Genomic DNA, 24,630 nt, shown 5'->3' with positions numbered 1-24,630 from the left:
ATCGATTCGTCGGTGGTGGTGCGCGGTAGGAGGTGTGAGGGGGAAAGTTGATTTGTCGTGCCCGTTTGGCGATGAAAATTCGCATCGCTTTAATGATGTAGGGCAAGGGACAACGGGTAATATTTTCGGATCTGTCTGCCGAGCCGCTGAGGTAACGCCTATAACGCGAAAACTCGGCCGACCAATAGCTGTGAACGGTTACGCGACTGCCGACGACCGAAGCCGAGCCAGGTTAAACCGACGGAATTTTACGCGTGATGCCGCCACCGCCGCTGCCGCCGCCGTAGCCGCCGTAACAGTCGCCGCCGTCGACGCCGCCGCCGGCCAGTGACTCTTACCGGTTTAGTAGCTGCACAGCTGTTTCGTACGCGTGTGTGTTGATCGCGGAGCTCGAGAAATTCGCTTAATGTTTCGGAGGGACGTCCGTTTATTCGATTCCGCATTTACAATATTTATGTTTTTGTTGACGATTGTGTACATTATAATTTCGTTTTATCAGTTTGGCTATGAAATGAATAAACGCGGAATTAAGTAAGACGTGCGTTTATGCTATTAAATGTGCGGTTGATTTCCGGATGATGCGTGCGTCTGGGAAAGTATCGCACGTTTATATTGATATGGTGGAACAGGTGACTGGAAAATTATGAAAGCTTTACCGGAAAAAACGGAAGGCACTGACGACGTGGACAACGGCACTGTGAACGCGAACGTGATCGACGAACGCGGCACTGCGGTCCTGGAATGTGACAATGTGATTGAAATACTATCTTCGGAATCCGAGGCCGAAGAGGAGGTACAGTTTCATAGCGAGGAGGAAGAGCAGGAGGAAGAGGAAGAAGAAGAAGAAGAAGAAGAAGAAGAAGAAGAAGAAGAAGAAGAAGAAGAAGAAGAAGAAGAAGAAGAAGAAGAAGGAGAAGAAAAAGAAGGAGAAGAAGAAGAAGAGCAGGAGGAGGAGGAGGAGGAGAAGGAGGTGGTTTGCAGCAAATCGCATAGGTCTAAAAAGAAACATAAGAAACATCACCACCGCCGCCACCACCATCACCGCCACCATCATCACCACGAGCACGGCGGCACTCGTATCCGGAAAAAGCACAAGAAACGGTCGAAAGAAGGGAGTGGCCCAATATTTCTGTGGGCTAAAAAAGAAGAGTCGAAAATAATGAAAATATACTGCGAGGATTACGATCCGGGTATTAAACTGGTCAAGACCAACGGTGTGTGGAGTTCTACTCCTAGGTCTAGGGTTTTGGCGGCTGCTCAATCGCGTTCGTCCGTCAGCGGACATATAGACGTTAGAGAAGTTAGAGAGACACCAAACGTTCGTGACGAGCCGGTCGAGCAGAATCCACGACCGAACAACCGAATCAAAGAAAATCCAAGAACCAGCAGCGAGCCGATACTTGTCGACCTAAACGATAACTCTATCGACTTTGTGGACACTATAAGTAGCGATGAGGAGGATGATGAAGAGCAAACGAGGGCCAGGATCGACCGAGCACTGGAGATGATCGAACAGGACCCGGCGTTGATGAGTGACGTGAAAATTTCGCTACCTACGATTGAGACGACTTCGGCCATTAAGTTACCCGAGGGTACGACAATCCACCAGATCAAAGCCGAAAACGTCACGGTCTGCGGGACCGTTTCCGCAACGACACCGTCACCGCCGCCGCCGCCGCCGGCGCTGCCGTTATTGTCCGAGACGCCAACGATGTGCAATGTTGGCGAGTTAACCATAACGACGCAACAGCAACAGCAAAACGAACCGTTAAACCTGGAAACCGTGAGTAAACGATCTGCTTTAGAAATTCGATTACAGGAGCCGCCGCTTAAGAAAAAACGCGTAGATAAATCACCCCCTGCACAACCACCATTGGTCAGTGGGCAGGTAAAACGCGAGTGGGATCCTTTGTCTGAGCTGAAGGAAGTGCTATCGGACCCTTGCCTGTCCGTGCCCGACCCGTTGCTTGTGCCCAGGGCCAGGCTGGCCGCCCTAGTGGCCAGCCCGGCCACAGAAATACCAAAACTCTTGCGAGAGCCATCGTTATTGCCGCCACCGCCCCCGGATCCTGACCTGTTGGCCGTCTCTTTGTCACATCTCCGGTCCATATTGCAACAGCAACCGGGCTACGCGGACGACCGCAAGTCGGACGGCAATCAATCGTCAAACATCGACCAGATGCTGTGGTTGTCATACCTGTCAAAAGACATGACCGGCGTCGACGCCGACCTGATATCCACTATGTTGAGCATCCTACTGCCCAACTCGACAACTGCTCAACAGTCGTTTAGCTACCCTCAAGACAAAAACCAATGGAACGACATGTATTACGACGGCAATATCGAACCGCCTTACGGTTCCACGCCCGGCTACAGTAAATCGGACGATTGTTGTACACCGGTGTCACCACTTCCGCCGCCGCCGCCGCCACAAATATTACCACCACCACAGCAGTCACATCCTCTGTTATTACCACCACCACCACCGTCACAAATGTTACCGCCAACAAATGCACAGCCTCTAAAACACCAACAATCACAATTGTTGCCGCCGTCGCAGCCACATGTACAGCAGCAGCAAGTACCGCGACTTTTGCCTAAGCGTTCGCTGCATCACAACATGACGTCACAACTGCAGCGGTTGCCATCACATCCGCAACAAATGCCGCCACAACTTTTGCCGTCGCGTCCGCAGCAACTAATGCAACCTCCGGTCCTACACCGTCAGCCAAAACGACGGGTTTGTCAAGAGCTGTGCTGCAACGGATCGCCGTCATCGTGTTACGGGGGCAGCTGTTGCCCAAAACCGAGCGGTTATAATCCGTTCACCCCAATGTCTCCGAACGGCTGCAACCCATTTGCTGTGTCTCCCAGTGATTGTAACCCGTTCACTGCAACTCCTGCTGCCAGTTGTGGTGGCGGAAATCCGAAGACTTGTGTCACATATAATGCGTCGTCGGGCGCGATGCCGACTTGTTGCTTCCCGTCGGAAATCGGTTGCGGGTATAACGGCAGATCTCCGTCGTCGCCAATGCCACCGCGAAATCCGTCCGTATCACCACGCAACCGCGCTCAATTTAACTATCATACCGGTCCGGGGCAACAGCAGCAGATATCGATGACGGAAGTCGGTAACGTCATCAACAGTTGTTGCATTGGTGTCACCGGCTGCAACAGTGGTGTTACCGACTATAGTAATGTCGTTGCCGGCTGTAACAGTGGTGTCAGCGACAGTAGCAGTGACATTAACGGTAGTAGTAGTGGCATTAACGGCAGTAGTAGTGGCGTCAACGGCAGTAACAGTGGTGTCAACGTCAGTAGCGGTGGCGTCAACGACAGTAGCAGTGGCGTCAATTCCAGTGCCAGTGGCGTTACCGGCTGTAGCAGTGGCGTCAACGGCAATAGCAGTGGCAGCACCGTCAGTGATATCGGCGCGGACTCTCAATGTTCGACTGTGACTAATAAACCGAAAACGCCACTGCCCGCAACGCCTGCCAGTGGTGATGCCGGTAAGCCGGTATTCAGGCCTAAAATCAAAGTCAAAGAACATTTGATCGACCCGAACGCGAAACCAAGACTTTTGAACATCGAAGGTGCCCTTCATCTAGCTGCGGGGCATGATCTGTTCAGTTCGTCTCTTTGGCACCCGTTGTTCGGCAGGTAAATATCACAATAAACATTAAATAATAGAAATAATATTTATTACGGTACTGAATTTATCGTGATATTATAGTATTAGGATAAACGTGTAGGTCGTAACAAACCGTAATCCCATGAACAGTCCCGTTAGCCCAATTTCAACAATAAAAACGGTATTTTATAGTACGACTGCAGCGTTTATGAAAACAATTTTATCAACAAACATTTTACAGGTATAATAGTGAACTTGTTCATTTATTAATTCTTATTCTTATTTAAACTATTTTGCCATGTTTCTTAGTAGAATAGATGCATTCCAGCGAAAAAATATATGTTTAAGGTCGCTGAAATCTTGTGTTTAAAATTGAAAAATGGGTATTTTAGTATCATTTTAATGTATTATCACATCAAACTTACCTATTAATTCGAGTAAAATATATTATAGTATAAATCAACTTACTATAAATAGTGTTTTCATTTCAATTGTATTTAACTTTTAAACTTTTTCAAGTAATATTTTTTTAGAGAAAATGATTTTTATACATTTTAATAATTGTACATTTGTTATTATTTAGATAGGAACAATAATCAACAATGTATCTATTTTATGTAATTTAATTTATTATATTATAGTTAAATATTATTTATCTTATGAATAAATGATATTGCAATCAAATAAAAATATAAACTAAACTATTTAACTACGAAAATAAATATTATTTTAATCATTACTATTATTATTTAATATTAATTGTTCAAATATGTAATAGTAGATATCCATTATAAAACATTTTTAAAATAATAACAAATCAAAAGTTAAATAAACACATTTTATAATCAATATATTATGTACTTACTTCAACTGAAAAACGTACGTATTTAAAAATAATCACCCTACAAAATTAAAATGATTTAAAAACAGTTGAAATTGGAGACGACGCATAGTTTTCAATTTATGACTTGATGCATGTAAGTTTGTTAAGTTTTAACTATACTAATTTTATAGATTTTTAATATACCTATTTCATGTGTTACGCACTATATTATGTGATCTAATACTAGATTCGTTTTTTATTTCAAATTTTCATCTACACAGATATCTCCCTATACAAAAATAGCTGTATTTAAAAGCATAACAGCTTTTAATTTAAATTATTTATTTTTTTTAATTTAAAATATTACAGAAACTGTATAAATAATGTATTAAAATGTAATATTTTTAATTTATATACTTCTTAATTTTTCGAGTTCATTAATTATTATATTAGGCATTAGGATACCCAATAAAATTTGAAATTTTGATTTTCAAAATGTATTTATTTAAATTATATTTAATTAAACTTTTTACTCATATTTTGTTGGGGTTTTTTTAATGATGTGAATACTATGTTACAGACACATTTCAGTTCTAAATTGTTTTAAATATCGTATTTTTGATCAAACTCTAGTCAATATAGTTCCGTTTCATTTGTTTCATTCAGCTTAAAAATATTCATGTATACTAATTTGTAGATAGTTAAATAACTATACATAATTGTTTATTTATAACAATAGAATGTTTAATCCCGTATATAATAATATTACTTATCGTTTTATAAATTAAATCGTATTAGCTCTTTTAATTATAATGGTCTACCATCCTACCTATTTTATATCATAATGATCATTTTTTCATTAATATTTACATGCGTTCTTAGAACATGAACATATTATTCATGGAATTGAAAATACATTTTTTACATTATTTTTATCAAAGGGTAATTTTGTATTTATTTTTAGATCATTGTTCAAAACTATGAATGAATTAATAAAATATATTATGTTATGAATATGTTTAGAATAAACTGAATAACATACATAATACATATTATAAATAACGACCATAATACAATAAGTTTTAAACAAATTCTTTAACAAAAAATATAAGTCTATATATGATGTTTAATTGTATTTGTTTAACGAAATTTTATGGAAATTATTAAGCTCTTTAGTGAAAAAAAAACAATTTCAATAAATATAATAGATATAATATGTGATGCCTAGTTATTATCTAATGGAATCGTTTGTAAGCTCTCGAGTCATATACGTTGTTTCTATACACTTGATTCGATGATAATAGGATACATTTCTATAGACATTATTTTTAGTAACTAAGATAACTAAATTATTAAAATATGAATGATATCATACTCTAAACGGTTTTTTATATACCACTGCATTTAATGATCTAAGACTATGCGCTGTAATGCGTAATGTATGAAACATTGAACTAGCCACTAAGTATCATTTTCAATTTTAAAGTTTTTCAAATTTAATTTATTTACTTTAAAGTTATTTAGATGTAATACAAATATTAGTAAATATGATTTTATCTGATAAGTAATTTTATTCAAAATTAAATCATTGTTTGGATTTATGTTAGGTTCTTACTGGGTATCTACTTATAGTATAAATACAATAATATATGTACCTATAACTAAGTATTACTAAATCATCATACATAATCTTATTTATCCGAAAAAACTGATAACGTTTATGGTTTTTTAATTTCCTATTGCTTAAAATATTTAACATAATAAGTCTACTGTGAAAAGTCTTATAGTTAATACGCATTATCTGCCATAATAATAGGTAATATTTTTAACTTAATTTCATAAAATGCTTTTTAAGCTTTACATGTACCTAAATATTTTAAATATTTCGAGTAAATAAAATGAATTTATTAAAAACTGATTTTTAGTCAAAAATACTTCTATATAGGTATAGATAATATAAAGAACATGTATCGAAAATACCTATGTAGAATAATCGATAGAATATATTCGTGAAGTTCACAAACACGGAGAAAGGGGATTATAGAGTTACAGTAACGAATAGAAAGAAAATGTCAGTCATATTGAACAAATAATAATAGTAAAAACATAATATAAAGATAGACATTTTATGAAAACATTTTTTGGACTATTTTAGGTCTTAACTTATATTTTTAATAAATCATTAAAAAATCCTACGTTTGTCATTTACCTTTATATTGAATGGATTGAAAATACAAATTATAAAAATATTTATACTTATTAACGTCTATACACTTTCCAAAGTGAGAATTGATTGCATCTATATTATCAATCCTCTCACTCTCTGTACATATACATATATGTATAGAATATAGATATTATTAGATAATAAAGCTACCTTGTTATTTACTAAACATAATACATATTTACATTACATTCCTAAGTTAATTTTTTTAAGCATTATTGTTTTGATAAAATTCCATTTATTTTTAGTAATTTTTGTTATTAATTTCATGTGGACATTTAACTATTTTTACTCTTCAAGTTTATTTAATGCGAAACACTTCATCACAGATTTACCGCAAGTGTAAACACATAAATAAAAAAGGTAATCAATTTAAATCTAATGCATGTTGTTAATTTATACTAGATCGTATTTTATTAGTTTTTGATATAGTATTTATTTCTATTTCTATTCAGTTTTATGTTTGCTGAGATCAAATAATATTGTCAATATTTTTATCCTAATAATTAATAATGTGATATTATATAGAATACAGACATACTTATCCCTTGACTTGGTTAAAAAAAATAGCAACATTTTTAACTAAGTGTTTATATTATTTAAATTTATTTAAATCAACTATTGATTTTTAGCGTATACGTGATAATTAAAAATAAAATCAATATTTTTTTTTTACTCACAAAATACTCAAAAACTATTTCACCAAATAAATTGAGCTTGTTTTCTATATTAAAAAATATCTTGAATTCGCTTAGTTTTTGGTTTTTTATTTGTGTTGATTTATGGAAAAAATTTACATTTTAAAGTTCTTTTATTAAAAAACTTTATTCTTATGCTTCTCCAGTAAGCTTAGCATGTGTTGAATAAAATTTAAGCACGTTGCTTACAATTTTCAAAAATAAACAATACGAATATATTATGTTATTGTATTTTTATTTTATTCATAATTTCATAAATATGGGATAAGCCCAACAATTAATTAGGTTAATAATAAATTAATACTAACATATTCATTGATAAAATATATGATAATGTCAGTTCATATATGTTTTGACATTTACGTATAAAAATTTAAAAATATTTTGAATTTTCTTATGTTTAAAAAAAAAAAACTTGTTTTTAATATCAAAATTAAATTAAAAATACAAGAGTATATATGTATCCATTTTTAACCATTGGTATTTGATAGTGTTAACAAATAATATTATAAGCTCATAAGCGCAAAAAATAATAGTCGGCATTTTTCTGGGTAGGTACTTGAATTTATTTTGATAAAACTATTGGGGATAACATTAAATAAAGTTATTCTCGTTTTTAAGAAAAGTAATATTGTATGATCATACATGGAAAATGTGGATTTCTAAGTTGATTTTGTTTTTTATCTCTTTTAACCAGACATTATTCATCCAGACTTAATACACCGATAATATCGATTAAATTGTATTTCTCTGCAAGGTACTTTCTAACCCTCAAGTTCTTTAATTTTCTTTTCATGAAAACGACTTTTTTAGATCCCTTAAAACAAACATTAATACATTTTATAATACTTTTCTTATCTTATTTTACGTGTAAATGTACCTGTAATGCAGGATGTCAACCAACCGTATCAACTTTGGCTAATAGTTAATGATATTAGTTTGTTTGATTATCCCTCTAGAGTAAATAAAGTAAGTGCAGTAATGTACATAATATAATACAAACATAAAAAAATATATTTTCACTTTTTTATCATTTTGTATACACTTGTAGACTGTATTGTGAAGATTAGAGATTTTTATTTTAGGTTGATATTATATTTAAATATGTCAACATTTTGAGATAGGTATAATCTGTATTGTTAGCTAAATATTTTTTATAATATAAATATCTATTTTGGCTATTTTTTACTGTTTAATTTGATTATTTAATATATTGAGGTTATTTTGGATTAGCCAAGTTATACAGTGGTTTATACAGTTTATATATATTTTTTTAGAAAATAGGTATCTTATAAGCTTAAAAATCTCGTTATGTTGTAATTTTATAAAAGTAAAATACAAATAAAATTACGATTCAAATTAAATACAATACGGATTTATGGTTTTGTAATACCCTGAATACATATTTTTTCAATTTAACTTATTAGCTTCCACATCAGTTGCTACTTATATTTTGGCTATTAACTGGCGAATAATAACGAGTACCTACGTTAATAATTCATCACTATTTCTGCATAATCACATTTTTTATAAAATGTTCATCTTTTTATTATTAACTGAAAAAAAAATGTTATTTTAGTTTAATAATATTTTTAGAAAATGTATACATTGTGAACGGGTATTAGAATACACGGGTACACGACCCGTGTACCCGACCTCTATTACACATAGACTTTATTATTTTATTAATACTATCAAATATTATACACCTCTAAAATAAAATAAAACTATTGAAATTTTAAGAACTTAAATAGCGAGGTAGTACATATTAATTTTATTAATTTACTTTATCTTGAACGAATATATACAAATTATTCATCACAGAAATGTAATATGTTTATTTTTTCTATTATTAGGTATTTAGGTAAGACGTTAATGGCATTAATTAGGAATACATAAATATACAAAAATCATATATTGAAGCCATTATAGTTTAAGGTATAAAATATGGGGAATAATGTTTTGTTGTTCGAGGATAAAATATTTAATATTGAAAGAGGTGCTAGAAGAATAAAAAGGGACAACGGTTAAGCGCGTTGTGGTCATAATTTTGGGTAGTTGAAGATACAATTGGTATATAATATTACAATTCGTTGTGTTGCTATGGAAATCGCAGATTAATTAATTAACTCTCATTAAGTTAAAGTATAAATAAATGTAAGTAAAGTGAGGTATGAATAATCGGAAATTGAAGAAAGAGGTATACTATAATATGTGCTAAACAAACATTTTGTATTAAAAATTAATTGATGAATGACAAATGAAAAAATGATTATAAAAATTTAACCTCGAACAACTAACAATTAATAATTAATATTTAATATTATTAAAAGCTAACTGTATAATATATCAATATATAATATCATCTTTACTACTATTTTTTATTGCATATACAATTACATAAATAAATCTATTAATATCATCAAGTCAAGTTTATAGTACGTAATGTATAACTAATTGAAATTATAATTTACTATTTAAAAATTGATAGGTAGATGGTTAATAGCATAAATTCAAAAAAAAAATTTGAATTATAACTCGCGCAAAGTTATTGGGTGATGTATTTTATTATGAAAAAAATGCAGTTACCTATATTTCAGCGGTATCTGCTTTCAAAGTTCTGTCAAAAACATTCTACTCTAGATTTCAGAATATAATTAATGAAATAAATACCTTTTGAAATATTAATATTTCGCAACTATTATAGTGATACAACCATATAACCTAATATTACCAAATAAATAACAGAGATGTACAACTCGTTTTCTTCATCACAGTATTTCTATAATTGATTGACAAGTGGCAGATCGATTAAATTTAATTAATCAACAGTACGATACGCCGTGGGTTTTGTTAATCTGTGGGACGCTTAGTATAATATTAATATTAACCACGCACATATTTATAGTTACTCACGAAATATATTAAATCCATCTACGTAACATACACGTTTATAAATTTTTTTTTTTTATGCCTTTATATTGCTTATTGCTAGAGGTGCCATAAGTTACCTCTAAAGTACTATTATTTATCACACCATGTGAATAAATGTAAACCTACAGGTTAAAATATTTTACTGATAGTGGTAAATTTTTTTGAGATACAAATGTAACACAATATCATTATTGCAATATCACAAAGTCTAAAATTTTTATAAATTCACAAATATTCACTATACATTACAAATATAAAATCATCACGAGCCGTATAACTTGTCAATACATTATAATCTGTTCTGTTGTTTTACAGTGACAGTGTAGGTTGCAGCCATGGACTGGTACCTTTTGTTTTTTTACCTGTTGTTTTGTTGGTTCCGGCTTGGTTCCGGTACTCAATTATTTCATTAAAAGGTCCTAGTTCCGGTTCCTGTTTAAAAAAATATAAATTAATAGTTAAGGTTAGAGTTCCGACTAAAACCGGTATTAAATAGTTCCAATATTTAAAGATATAATATTAGAATCGGTTTAATTTGTATACATCAATAAAATAATATTATTTGCTATGTATATCAAAATAAAATATAAATATTAAAAAATATTCATTTAGATTTTAATATTTCCCTAGAAATAAATGGAAAATATAGTACCTACTAGTTTATCGGGCAGTCGGTAATTGAGCCACAAATTAAATCTATATTTTTAAAGTGTATCCGTAAATTGGGCTATAAATGCAAAACATAAAAATACACAAGTGTGTAACGTTTAGGTATTTGCTAATTTTTTTTTAATATGAACTTTTGATTCAACTCCCAAAAAACCTTATATTAAATATTATTTTATAAAAATTTAAAATTTAATGGTGACCCAATTTATTACTGGATACAATAATACAAAATATTGAACATATTGGCCCAATTGCCGTATACCTTTTTGAAAAAAAGTTAATTGTGGCCCACTTTCCGGGCGTAAAATAACATTTACAATCATAGCCAAATATTTTAAGGGTCTTTAGTTGTAGGTACAATATAAAGTGTATAGTGTAAACTATAAAAACATATTTTGGTTTAAGTTGGATAACAATTAGTTTATTTTTACCACCACATAATATGTAAGATTAATATTTAATATTTGATTAATTACTCTATCAGAATAAAAAAAAGAAACTTATTGACTATAATATTGTCATTTGATTGGTAAAAAATAATTATATCACAAAATGTGTTTAAACAAGACAATTTTAGATTAGTGAAAACCTTGATAAATTGTAATTTTAAGATAATTGATAACGAAAAATATATCTACTTGCGATTCTTACCTTGGAATGTTAAAATAGATTTATGAAACGAGTATTTAATATACCGAAATACAACTACAGAAAACAGTATCTTTAGAAAAAAAGTACAACTACAAATACTTTTAAATAAATTGTATTTATATTTACAAGTGAAAGATGGCTATTATATTTCCGATGCAGATGCAGATGCGCGTTAAATTTGTCTGTTCGTTGTTATATAGTAGTTAAATGTAATTATTGATCCAAATATTTAATTTTGAATAACTTAAATCATAAAATTGGTAGGTTATATTATACTGTTGCTTATAATTTGTATTTTAAATTATACTTTTTATTATCCGCTTTATTAAACATATTATGAACAGTTTATATCATTCCATTTTCAATTCATCAAATGCATATAATATAATCTATAATAAATAATGTATAATATATTATATTAAATTAAATTAATTAAAATGCCATTAACTTAATTTTTAGAAGATACGTAGTAAATAAAAGTTAAATCGTATAATTACAATTTCCATTAATTATACGTCTATAGTAATAATTCATCTGGAAAATAAATATTACCACTAGATACATTAATATATTATTATTTTTGTAGACGAGAGATGATTATGTTATAACAATAAACAATAATATATAACTTTCATGGATTCTTATGAATGAAAATTAATACGAAAAGCATATTACTCGTAATATTTATACATAGATATATTTGACATTTGCGTAAATTTAAATAATTTTAAAACCAAATTTAAGCACAATTAAAACATAAATGTAATTTTATTTATTGAAATCGTTATATTTATTATTTACTTTTATGTGCACACATGGATAAAAATGATTACAGTAATTTGTATTATATAGCATGGGGTAAATAATATTATAGAACAGTTTAGTTTATTGACTATTGACAGTATTGAGTGTTTGCCATTCCGTTTATTTATTTATTATGTTTGATCTTTTTTTTTTAAAAAAAGCATTACTTTGCCTTCAATAAAAATTACTATACGTGTCTTGTCAAATGCATTCGCTATTTTGATTACTGTTAAAAATGATCAAAATATTATATTTTCAGTTAAATATTAAAATCTCGAGAAAATATATAGTATTTAATATACTTGTATTATAAAGTTCTTAATGCGCTTAAAGATGATATTAAACAATTTTAACGAATGTCTGGACGTCCGAAAAATTACATTTTTTATTACCATTTTTAATTTTGATCATATGACTTTATCGAGCTATTAAAATTATTATTAAATAATAATAACTTTGCTTAAAAACTTGTTATAATCTTTTGAAAAATAATTTTAGTATAATCAAATTTATGTATTCCTTATAAAATGTTTGATAGGTTTAGGCGTGTGTCTTAAAATACAATTAAATTCTAAAATAACATTTTTAATATTAAATATATTAGGTAAGTATATTTTACCGTTTAAATCCATAAGAAATTATGATGTATTTAAACAAATTATTCTGTACAAAATGTTACTAATTACACTTAATGTCTCAATATTATGAAAAGTAACATTTAATTTTGTATAATACGCAAATCGTTTTGAAAATATAATATTTTCTCTTACTAGATGCAACTATTAATATTTTATTTTCATTTAAATTTTCACTAATTTAAATCAATTTTGTTATAATGTCAAAATGGTATGACCTATTTTATTATATTACAATGGAGGTATATCAAAGTACGTTATATAATTACAGTGAATTATTACCATTCAATTGTGGTGTAGGTACTTACAAATTATTGAACTAATTACCGTTAAAAATATTGAAACTTTTAATCGTTTTTGAGTTTATCATTTGATGAAGTCACCACTGGTAAAATATGTTAAATAAAATATCATTGCCATCGATTTTATTTTCATAAATAATAAAAAGTTTAATACAGCCATTTTCATGTCACGGACAATGATTTTCATTTACGAGTTTATATGCAATACCTAACCTAGGTATGGGAATAATAATAATATAGGTAAAATTGTCTTATGCACCGTATACTGCAGTGAACCGTTATTATCGTATAAATATCTTAGTATTGTTGTTTCATATAGTAACGGACTGTATTTATTTATTTAAAACTACGATACACTGTTTAACGATGAGTTTATTGACGAATATTATTAACATAATATTATAGTATTTATAGACATTGCAGTTTATACTTACTCTATGTTTTTATACTCCAGCTATACGAAACATCCATAATAATGTTATTATTAAGTCAATCTGATATATACAGGGTGCGTTTTTATATGTAAAATATAACAATATAAAAACGTAAGACATTTTAAAGGGATTTATCTTATTCATAAAGATCAGTCTTGTTTTGAATTTCATATTCTTTGGAGACTAATATTTATTTGAAAAATAGGAAAATTTATGAAAATTATCAAATTGTTCGTTCCATTATTAGGTACACTATCGTTCGAATGATTAATCTAAATTCGTTGTTTGTATACATCAATAATTATTCAAAAAAATGTAAAACATACAGTTTTAATACATTTATGTGCTACTAAAAGTAAAAGAAAAATAACGTAAAAATCTTATTTTTTCTACAAAATTAAATTTTGGTCTAACAAACAATGTCGAGTGAAAACGGATTTTACTCAATGAAAAAAACTTACAATGAAGTGCATCACGGCAAAAAAATAAGAAATATTGTTTATTATTATTATCATTGATACTTAGGTGCCTATCATTGTGACCTCTCCCCCTCCCTAAACCACCTGTACCGGTCCCACGATGCTTTATACATTATGTAATTTCTGTCAATATCCTCACATGGTTTTTTTGTTTTAATTTCGTTTCAAATACTTACCAAGTTACCCGTTTTTGGTTTCAGTCAAGCAAAGCCGTATGGCTGTCGGTGGCAATGGACAACGCCTGTTACCACGTCCGCGTCGACTTCTTCGGACGACACGCCTGCTGACACCAAACGTTGAATCTGCAAGAACGCGCGGCGACGGGGACGACAAGATAATATATATAAAATCAGCGCACCTACAGTATTTGTTTGTTTATTTATTTATTTATTATTAGTGTAGTATAATTATTATCGTATTACGTGTTTTACGATCCTCCTCCAATACCCATTTAGAGGACACATATTATTAAGTATGTCAAACATAAGTTAAACTCCATTCTCAACACGCAATCCAGTTGGATTTAACGTCAGATATTTTTTTGTTAAATATAATGCTGACGAATTTTAATATACTTTACTATATACCGGGGATCGCCAATTATTATTTTTAAAGGGCCATATTTTAGAAATTTAGGCCAGGTAAGTTTTTTTTTTACATCAAAATGTAATATATATTAATATATATTATATATTATTATATATTATTAATATAATATTAGACACACATGTTTATTCAACGGAAGTAACGGCAAAATAAAAAAAATTAAATACAAATTAATAAATCACTTTTTATTTACCATCGAATAAAAATGAGTTATATTATTTTAAAAATAAATTTTGTTTCTGCATGCCAGTAAAGTTAGTGCACGGGCTACCATTTGGTGACCCCTGGTGTATATTATAGTATTGTATTATAATATATATATATATATATAATTATATATAATTAACGTTTAAGTTAACGTTACATATTATATCATTATATACAATGTACTCGGTAGAGTATAGTATAATATCTATATGTATGTAAGTAGTCAAGTCGCGGTTTGAGTCGGCCTGCGGGACGTCGCCGCCGTCGTAGAAATCGATTGACCTCGACCTTTGCACTACTTTGCGTCGGGGTGTACGATCGGTATATTATCCTACGAGTCGGGGACCGGCTTCATCCTATAGACTTTCCGTTGTCGGTCGTCGCAATCCTGTGACTGTAAAATGTCTGTTTAAATTAAAATATGTACATAATATTATCATTGTAACGTCATATTTGTGGTGCTGAATGAAAATACGTTTTTGTCATAAAATGTACTGTTAGTTTCTATTCTTTTATTGATTTATTATCGTTCTTTGTATTAATTTATTATCGTTTGATTGTTTATTTATTATTCGGAAAACTGTTTACCACCCTCAAACACGCGACTGAATCCGCGTGTGTAGTGTGTGTTGAATTTTGTTTCGTAAACTTGTTATTTAAAAAAAACAAAAACCTACTTTGTTTCTCGTTTATTTTTGTGTTACATATCAGCTTTAGTTTGGTTATTTTTCTGCGTACTCGGTACGCTTGAATTTATTACAATTTTATTGTTTTTTTCTTTTATACGTTATACGTCAATTATTTTAGCCATCGAATTTTTGGATATAAATATTTATTTATATAGTTTGAATGTTGAATGTCTTGTCTGAAATATATTTTATTGTACGTAAATTATTATAAATTGATCCATATAAAACGGAACTTTATATTATTATTACTATATAATAACACATTATATATTATACTCAATATTGATTTTCAATACTAGTCTCTTAAATTATAAGATAAATTTATAAGAATAAAGCAAAATTTATACATTATACAATACCTATACAATATATGTATAACTAAGTGTCTATATGTTATAATATTGTGCTTATAATGATGATATTGGAATATTATTAAATGTCAGTGTAATAAATGTCGATTATACGTGGTATAATAATATAATATGATTATAACAATTTAATATGATTTATAAGCTTTAAATGTAAACTATACGAGTAACATACGTACTATATGTATTATATAGTATCATAATAATAATGAAAACAAAAACTGTATGTAATGAAAAAAAAAAATGGTCATATTATCATTACTGTTACTATTATTGTAACAGTAACCTAATCGATAACTGATAAGTAACTATATTATATGATATTATATTATTGAGCTGTTCCTGCAGTACACGTGCAAAAAAAACCTTAATCACTAATTTTCGCATTAGTGTTTTATTTATTGTATAATTTTAGCTTTAAAATTTAATGTTAGATAATAATAAAGTGATGTAAGAAAATATTCCTCTACCCCATAGAAAGTCTGATTAGATTTTAATTTAATTTTGTTTATTATTTATTTATTTTTTTTTAAATTTTGTCCTGTGAAGTTTAAGTCATTTGAGTTGAAAGCGATATCATATAATTCAATATTTTTAAGTATAATATATTATATAATTCTTTTTAATTATTATATGTTTTGTAAAATTTAAACAAAATAAAATAAACAAAAACAAACACATAATATATACTATATACTCTAATAATATAACAATATTGATTTAATTGTAATATCTGTGTTTTTATATTCTTGTACTCTTTATTTTTATATAGCCGCTGGGTATTATGTACGTCATTCGTGTCATCAAAAATGAACGTTCGAGAGTATGTATAAAATATATTACAGGTGCGACACTTTCAGCTGTATAATGTATACATAGCTATCGAAAACAAAGACGTGTGTATATATGGGGCTCGTAATGGGCTATCCGGAATACGGTAGGTATACAGGGCGATTCACTGCTCGGAGCATGCTCTGAGTTGGGGAAAATCAAAAAATTTTTACTGTACGATATAATTATATAGACACGATATCATTTTAAAAATAGTTTAGCTTTTTATGTGTTATTTAGAAATGTTAAAAGTTTTAGACTTTTAAATAAGTTTGTTAACATTTTTTTTATACATAAAAAAACTTGAAAATATAGTTTATTTTATAATAAGTTTTTCTACGAATATTAAAAAAGTGTAAGAAATACGTGATCACAATTTTTTTTATAAGCAATGAAAGGACAAATTTTTAAAAAGTTATCACGAACATATTTAAATTGTTAAAAATAATTTTATTATTTTTAAGTTTTAGATTGAAAATTTAGTACAAGATCGCTAAACAATTATTCTTTTAGCAGTTGGAATAAATATTGAATATAAACGCCACAATGTTCTACGATATTTCGGTATTGATTTATAAGTTTAACAGCTAGAAATATTATAATATATTAATACAATATAATTTTAAAATGGACAGAATTTGTGTGATTTATTTTTGATAAACTACAAAAGTTAGTACAACTATCGTATTATTAATAGAAAAATTAATTAATTCTAGTAATATTATAATTATATAATAAAATATCTTTAAATAAATATGCCGGCAGACCGTATCCGCTCAGAATCGTTTTTTGTGTGCATTGATTTATTTTTTACCTACTCGTATGGCGAGTGTACATACTTACTATACAGACTTACCAGTTTTTTTTTAAAACGAGAATAACTTTTTATTATAAATTATTAAGCAGATAATTTTTTTGAAAATGTTGGTATAATGTGTCAAAATTAGAATCCAAAACGAATAGTTTTTCATAAAATAAGTTATTAAAATACGTACCTAATATAGATAATATTAAGTCCTTCAAAATTATTTTAAATAAAATATATTATAATAGATGTAATACTTTGTCTAATATTTATTATTCTTGCTGAGAAGATTAATATAAATTACTATAACTTTTAAATCGTCTTGTCCCCATATCTTCTATCCCTATAATCGTTGACCTATATGGCTATATATTATATAATTTCTTAGTACACACTACTTATAGTTATATAACTTGAAAACCATTTATTAAAATTTATATTTAAATACATAAACATATTATCAATAAAATTAATTTTCTTGATAATATACAACAGAAAAAAAACGTTCCTCATTTGAAATATGTGCTTAAAAATTCTGAAAATCAGAATCTGAATAAACGTATTTAATTATATTATTAAAATAATAAATTGAGGATGAGCAAGCTTCATGTTTACTACCTACTACTGATAATTTACTACATGTAAACCTGTAAGTATTTCATAATAATTTAATATTGTTGACAACAACTTTCAGGAAAGTAATTAAACTGCAGTAATAATTATTGGCCATATACTACAGTAGTTATGTGAACTCGTTACTCGTGTATTATGGTTGTAATAATAGTTAACGGTGGTTATGTATATTTATTTTTTTGGCTAGTAAAATTTTCAAGAAAAGTATGCCACCTTTTGAGGACTGTAGCCCGTTCGCGTAAAATTATATCAGTCACCGTTGTGATAGATTGTGAACAAACGACTCAATTTAATTTAGGTCAACAACTAGATATACGGGGCGTTCTTTTGATGTCGAACACTCATTATTTCGAACTAACATAACCTAAGTACCTAACCGTTATTTTTTTCGTTAGAAAATTTGGGACTTACGAAATTCAATTTTAATATTTTCGTTGCCTTTGGTTTTTCACCTTTATTATAGAGATTGTTGGTCAAATAACTTCGTATTAGCTCTGAATCTACAGAATTAACCTATATTATTTCTATATATATAATATAGTATAATATAGCCTTATCTTAATAATCTAAAGAAAAATACGCCAAATGACAATAAGTTATTAGTTAGAAATACTGAAAGCTTAAACACGTGTAACGGCATTCCGCGTGAACTTCACGAGTTAACTACTATATTAACATTATATTTGAAAAACCGTATTTGTTCCTAAGTTACCATTTAAAAATTAAATTCGATAAAGTCTGTGTAGGTACGACAACTATCGTCAAAGACATAAATATAGATAAAATAAGGCATTATGATTTGCTGTTAAAATTAAGTCCGTGTCTTCAATTTTCGAAAACATTAATATACTTTCTGAAATTTAACGATAAGGATTACTTGACTACTTTTAATTTAATTGACTTCTGTTGTGAGTCATATTATGTGTAATTACGTCTATAAAGAATTTGCAAATGCTCATACAAGCTATATATTATACAATATACGTATTTAATAATTTTGATAATCAACTTGATTTAACAATAGATTTCTTGTGGCGTATAAAAATAAATGCTCAGTCAACGACCGTATACATCAAATGATGAGTTGTATAATATTATTTAATTATATGCTTTATTATAGGCATTTTCTGAAGATAAGTGGAGCTGGGACTCGAATTTTACGAAGAACGAATTACGATCGAGATTTACTTTATGTCGAGTGGTTTCAAAATAAAGATAAACTTTAATCAAGTATAAATTCTGTTATATAATTTGTTATATTATATATTATAAAAATAAATGCGCTGGTATAATAATAATATGTTGACCACAATCGACGCTAATTCAGGGGCGTATTTAAGGGAGGGGCACATGGGGCCCGTGCCTCCCCCATTCACCGTATTTTATACTAATTTTTATTATATGAGAAATTTTACAATTCTATGCCCCATGTATGCAAATTTGAACTTTTTGTTTGTGCCTCCCCCTTTAAGAAATTTCTAAATACGCTATACTGCAGGACGTATATAAGTTTATTTAATTACCTATACAATCTTCGTAAACGCATTGTTATACCACGTGCACAAATATTATAAACTTTTTTCATTATTATTACTAAAAAAAATATTTACAATATCATCTACACAAATAATATCCAATGTTTTTCAGTGGGTTACCTATTATTGTTTAGATTAAATAACGGGGTTTCTCTAAAACCGGGGAGGCGGCGACCATTTCTTAACAGCAACATCATTTTTTATTTCTCATCCTTTTCGTAATTTTATTTTTTAAGTGACCAATGTTGAACTTTAAACATGTCCATTGTGGTGGCTAATGGAATCAAAGAATGCATTACCCGGATAACATTTTGATACCATTTTTGATCGAAAATCTCTATTTTTTGAAAATACTACGTTTATTTTAATTACGGAAATTATGTATTATCTTTTTCAATAGGTAGGTAATAACAACATCCGATTCAGACGGCCAAAGTTTGTTGTATTTTCCCAGAAATTCGGTCGATACGAGCTGAATATTACTATATATTTTAATATATTATTGATTTAGATTTCAGATTAAATCTAGAAGTGAAGATTATACATATACGGTAACAAGATACAGGTATCGGATATTGTTATCGCGTTTCGTGTTGTTTTGCGTTTTTTATCTATATATATAAATAAAATGTCATGATTGAAACAACCTGCAGTGGGTTTTTACTAAAATCAAAATAAATAAACAATATAAATAAGTTTCTTATTATATTTAGGCATCACCTTTGGTCACATTTTGATTTCCTTGTTATACAGTTGTTTTACAGTGGGTTTATCAACGTTAACGACTAACGATATTATATTTTATTTTATATTTTTTATTCAGAGTTTTTAAGCTAATGTAATAGCTAGACATAAAATAATGTCATTAAATTATGCGAATTAGATAACAAAAGATATGAGGTCGTAAGTGTACATAGTTTTTGAGTAACACAATGTAAACTGACCTAGAATTATTTGTAAAAACGTCGTATACATACGAGCGTGTGGTAATAAAGACACTGCAGTGTAAGTAAACCGTTTGAATATTTAAAATACCTATAGTTGTATAAATATTTAACACGTATTATATCTATTAAAAAAACCGTTTTATTTGCGAGAAATGTTGTTTTTATTCATCGAAGAACACAACACGCATTGCCCTCGACGATCACGATGCACCTACCTAGTACCTACGTATATATTTTAATGTTTAACTCATAGTTTATTCATCAATTCGTATTCGATAATAATATTACCTATTTATAGCATTGGGTTTTTTAAGTTCCAATTATACATTCATTGAAGGTCTGAACAATTATCTAAAATACTTTTAAAACCGAAAAACTCGTAATACTTAAGCGTTTATTAAATATCTATATAAATTGGAAATCGGTATAAAACGACACGGAAAAAAACGACAAAACGTTAATTTTGGTTAAAAGTTATCAAAATAATTGTCATAAATAAAATTATTTTTAAATAACATAGAAATTCGACAGCACGCTTGTTGAAATAAACTTTACATTTATAGAAATTTTTTTAACATATAAATTATATATATAGGCTTCAACATCACAGGTCATTAGCCTAAAGTTATATTTGTATACCTACACAATGATACACATATTGGGTTGCGATATGTGTCATATATTATAATTTATTTATTTAATTTAACAATAATTGACTTTTTATAATATATTTATACTTATTTAATATTTATTTGAAATTTAAAAGTTAACTGTATTTAACGTTTTTTGTCGTGTTATATTTATTATATAGCATTTGTTTAAATGCATATTTATTTATAATGTTGTTTTTTTCCTAGATTCAATTAAATTATATATATTATTGTTATCTTTTAAGAGTAGGATGCAATGGTGAATTTATGATATTGGTGAATGTATGCAGCTTATATTTTCACCCATCCAAATTTTCTTACAACTGTGATGATTTTATAACGCTAAAATTAAAAAATATATTGCCAATATCGTGTATAATTCATTACCTGAAAATTTAAATATTAAATATAATATTTTATCTAAAAATCATAATAAATATAATATAGTGCATTTAAACATTATTACACTATTATATTTTTTATACATATTCAGTCATTAACATCTATGATGCAATATCCAACTTTCTATTTTTTATACTTTACTCATTAATGATTTCATCTGGCATAATGTATATATTCTGATGGTAAAAAACAGTAACTTATAAGGCTTTTTTAGTTTATTCTTGCCTATGCGTTATTGTTTGGATAGTTACTAGTTAAGCTATTATATTATTTACTATTATTATATTATTTGTCTACAAGCCAAAATTGCAGTATATGATATAATATAATGTATTATACATATACACTTAGAATACTCTGTTTTCTCAGAATCAAAATTGATTATTGTTATTGTTATTTTACATTTGTTGACAAAATAATTTCGTCAACAATATAGACTTGGGTTTTTTTATATTATGAAAATATTCATCTATGGGTAAATATTTTCTTGGAAAGCAAAAAAAAACCATTACAAAAATGGCTAAGGAGGGATCCACTCAAACTCCCACGCCACAAACCATAAATTCACCACTTCACTTATAAAAACGTATGATGTAATAGTCTCGCCAAAACGATCACGATTGGGCCCACGCTTCAAATTCAACACAAAAACAAATTGAAACTGTACTTACTTATGATCTATATTCAACATAACTATGTGTGTGATAAATATGGTATTTATTTTTTAACAGAAAACAATCATCATATCTAAAAACTTAAGTGTTTATGAAAGTATTTTTTTTTAAATTTAAAATTGATGTCATTATAAAACAAAATTACTTAGAAAAATAACTATACAATAAAAAATGAAAAGAAAAGTTGTATTATTTTGTAAAAAAATCTTTTTTTTCGCATTACAAATCATTTAAAAACAATATTTTCAAAAATGACGAATGTTTTACTGTTAAAATAATTACCCTGCAGTATATATACCTATATTACACCATGCTTGTATATTATGTTTACAGCACAAGCAGATAACTGCTTGCTAAGGAAGAGAATAATCATATATTTTATATTACACGTGGTCCGAAAATGTATATAGGCCGCAATCGATAGCTAGCTAGTGCTTTTGCGCTGTACGACGCATCGTGGTCGTCATTCGACGTTCCTCGCGGGTGTCGTAGAAACGAGAATTCGACACCCGAAAAGCTGTAACGAGTACGATGATAATATGTCAAAATGGACAGCATTTGTATTAAAATAGACCAATATGCTGAATTTATATTATAACGATTGTCGATTACCGTACCCGAATCGTTGAGTAAATAATATATTATAAGGTACATTGAACTAAATTTATTATTTCAAAATATATTAAATTTTTGAAAATAGTTTTTAGACATAATTTCTAGTCAAAATAAAACAACATTTTTAAAAGAAATTATAATGTTATCATTATAATTTTTTAAGTTTTGTACATTTTGAATTCCATAGGTATTCCAAGCAGAATATTTTTCGGAGTATTTTTATGTATACAAATCGAAATTCATTCGAGTAGTTTATGAGTTATAAGTATTTAAAGATCAGGTGACCGGAGTAATGTAGTAGACAAATATTCTGCGTACCACTTCACTCCTCTAAACTTAAATTACTTACAAAGTTATAACAATAAACATATTAAAAAAATGTATGTATTATTTTGATTGGAAATTATGTAAAAAATTATTTTCAAAAATATTAAAATAATAAGTGATGTTTAATAAAAGAATCACATACAGTATATTTTTCGGGATAAGGTATTTTTGCAAGGAGTAGGTATAAATATGTATAGTTTACACTTTTACAGTTTACTATTTGATCAATATTTCGTAAAGTAAGCGAGATCACCCAATCAGCTGGAACGATTCATGGGGTAGAGGTCAGTAGTGTAGATTCCAAACACGATTGGAGGCCTTAAAATCAAAGGTTCAGATGTTTCAAAGTTATTTTTTTTCTGTGTAAAATATAATGTATTGAGAAATGCGCATCGATTGACGATATATCTTTGTCGTATAAGTACTATACGTAATATACATATTTTCTATTAATACATTTGTTGACAATACACCTGCAGACACAATAAAATATTATCATTAGAATTATTTCTATAACTGAGTTTCTTAATTTTAGTTATTAAATGGAACCATGAGTGTATTGATTTAAAGACACCGTTTCATTCTGAAAAAAAATGCTTTAAAATTTAAAGGGAATTTATGGTATAGATACTAATTAAACGTATCTACTTTGTAGATACGAGTAGAAGATTGTATATCTCTTATATACTTCTGTATTATGTTAAATAAATAATAATATACGAGTATTTAATAAAATTAGAATTATATTTTGTTTCGAAAATGTTTATAGGTACGACGTTCTGAAATAAATATAGTTTATATTTTAAATTTAATTTTTTATTATTTATTATATAAAAGGAGTAATATTTCGTCTGCAGTATTTATACTAATTAGGTTATATAGTTATATTATTACTTATTCAATCTGTTATCCACATTGATTTTTTTATTTAGTTTTTTGATTTTACCTTTTAAGCAATATAAATTATTCAAACTTTAACATTGAGAGTAGTTTCTGGTATTAAATTTAATCTAGTTAGTACTTTAAGAGTTGAAGTAAAAAAAAACATAAAAATCCA

General features: G+C 28.6%; 1 protein-coding gene across 1 annotated transcript; it reads left to right on the top strand.

Moving 5' to 3' along the window:
• Positions 1–301: 301 nt before the first annotated feature.
• On the top strand, positions 302–16,884 carry LOC132919986 (bromodomain-containing protein 4-like). Its single transcript, XM_060981961.1, has 2 exons — positions 302–3,660; positions 14,485–16,884. Exons 1-2 carry the CDS (start codon positions 644–646, stop codon positions 14,582–14,584), a joined length of 3,117 nt encoding a protein of 1,038 aa, XP_060837944.1. The 5' UTR covers positions 302–643; the 3' UTR covers positions 14,585–16,884.
• Positions 16,885–24,630: the final 7,746 nt, after the last annotated feature.

The sequence above is a fragment of the Rhopalosiphum padi genome, chromosome 2, assembly GCF_020882245.1.
Source record: "Rhopalosiphum padi isolate XX-2018 chromosome 2, ASM2088224v1, whole genome shotgun sequence".
NCBI classification, from domain to species: domain Eukaryota; kingdom Metazoa; phylum Arthropoda; class Insecta; order Hemiptera; family Aphididae; genus Rhopalosiphum; species Rhopalosiphum padi.
This window is presented reverse-complemented; position numbering and strand designations above follow the sequence as displayed.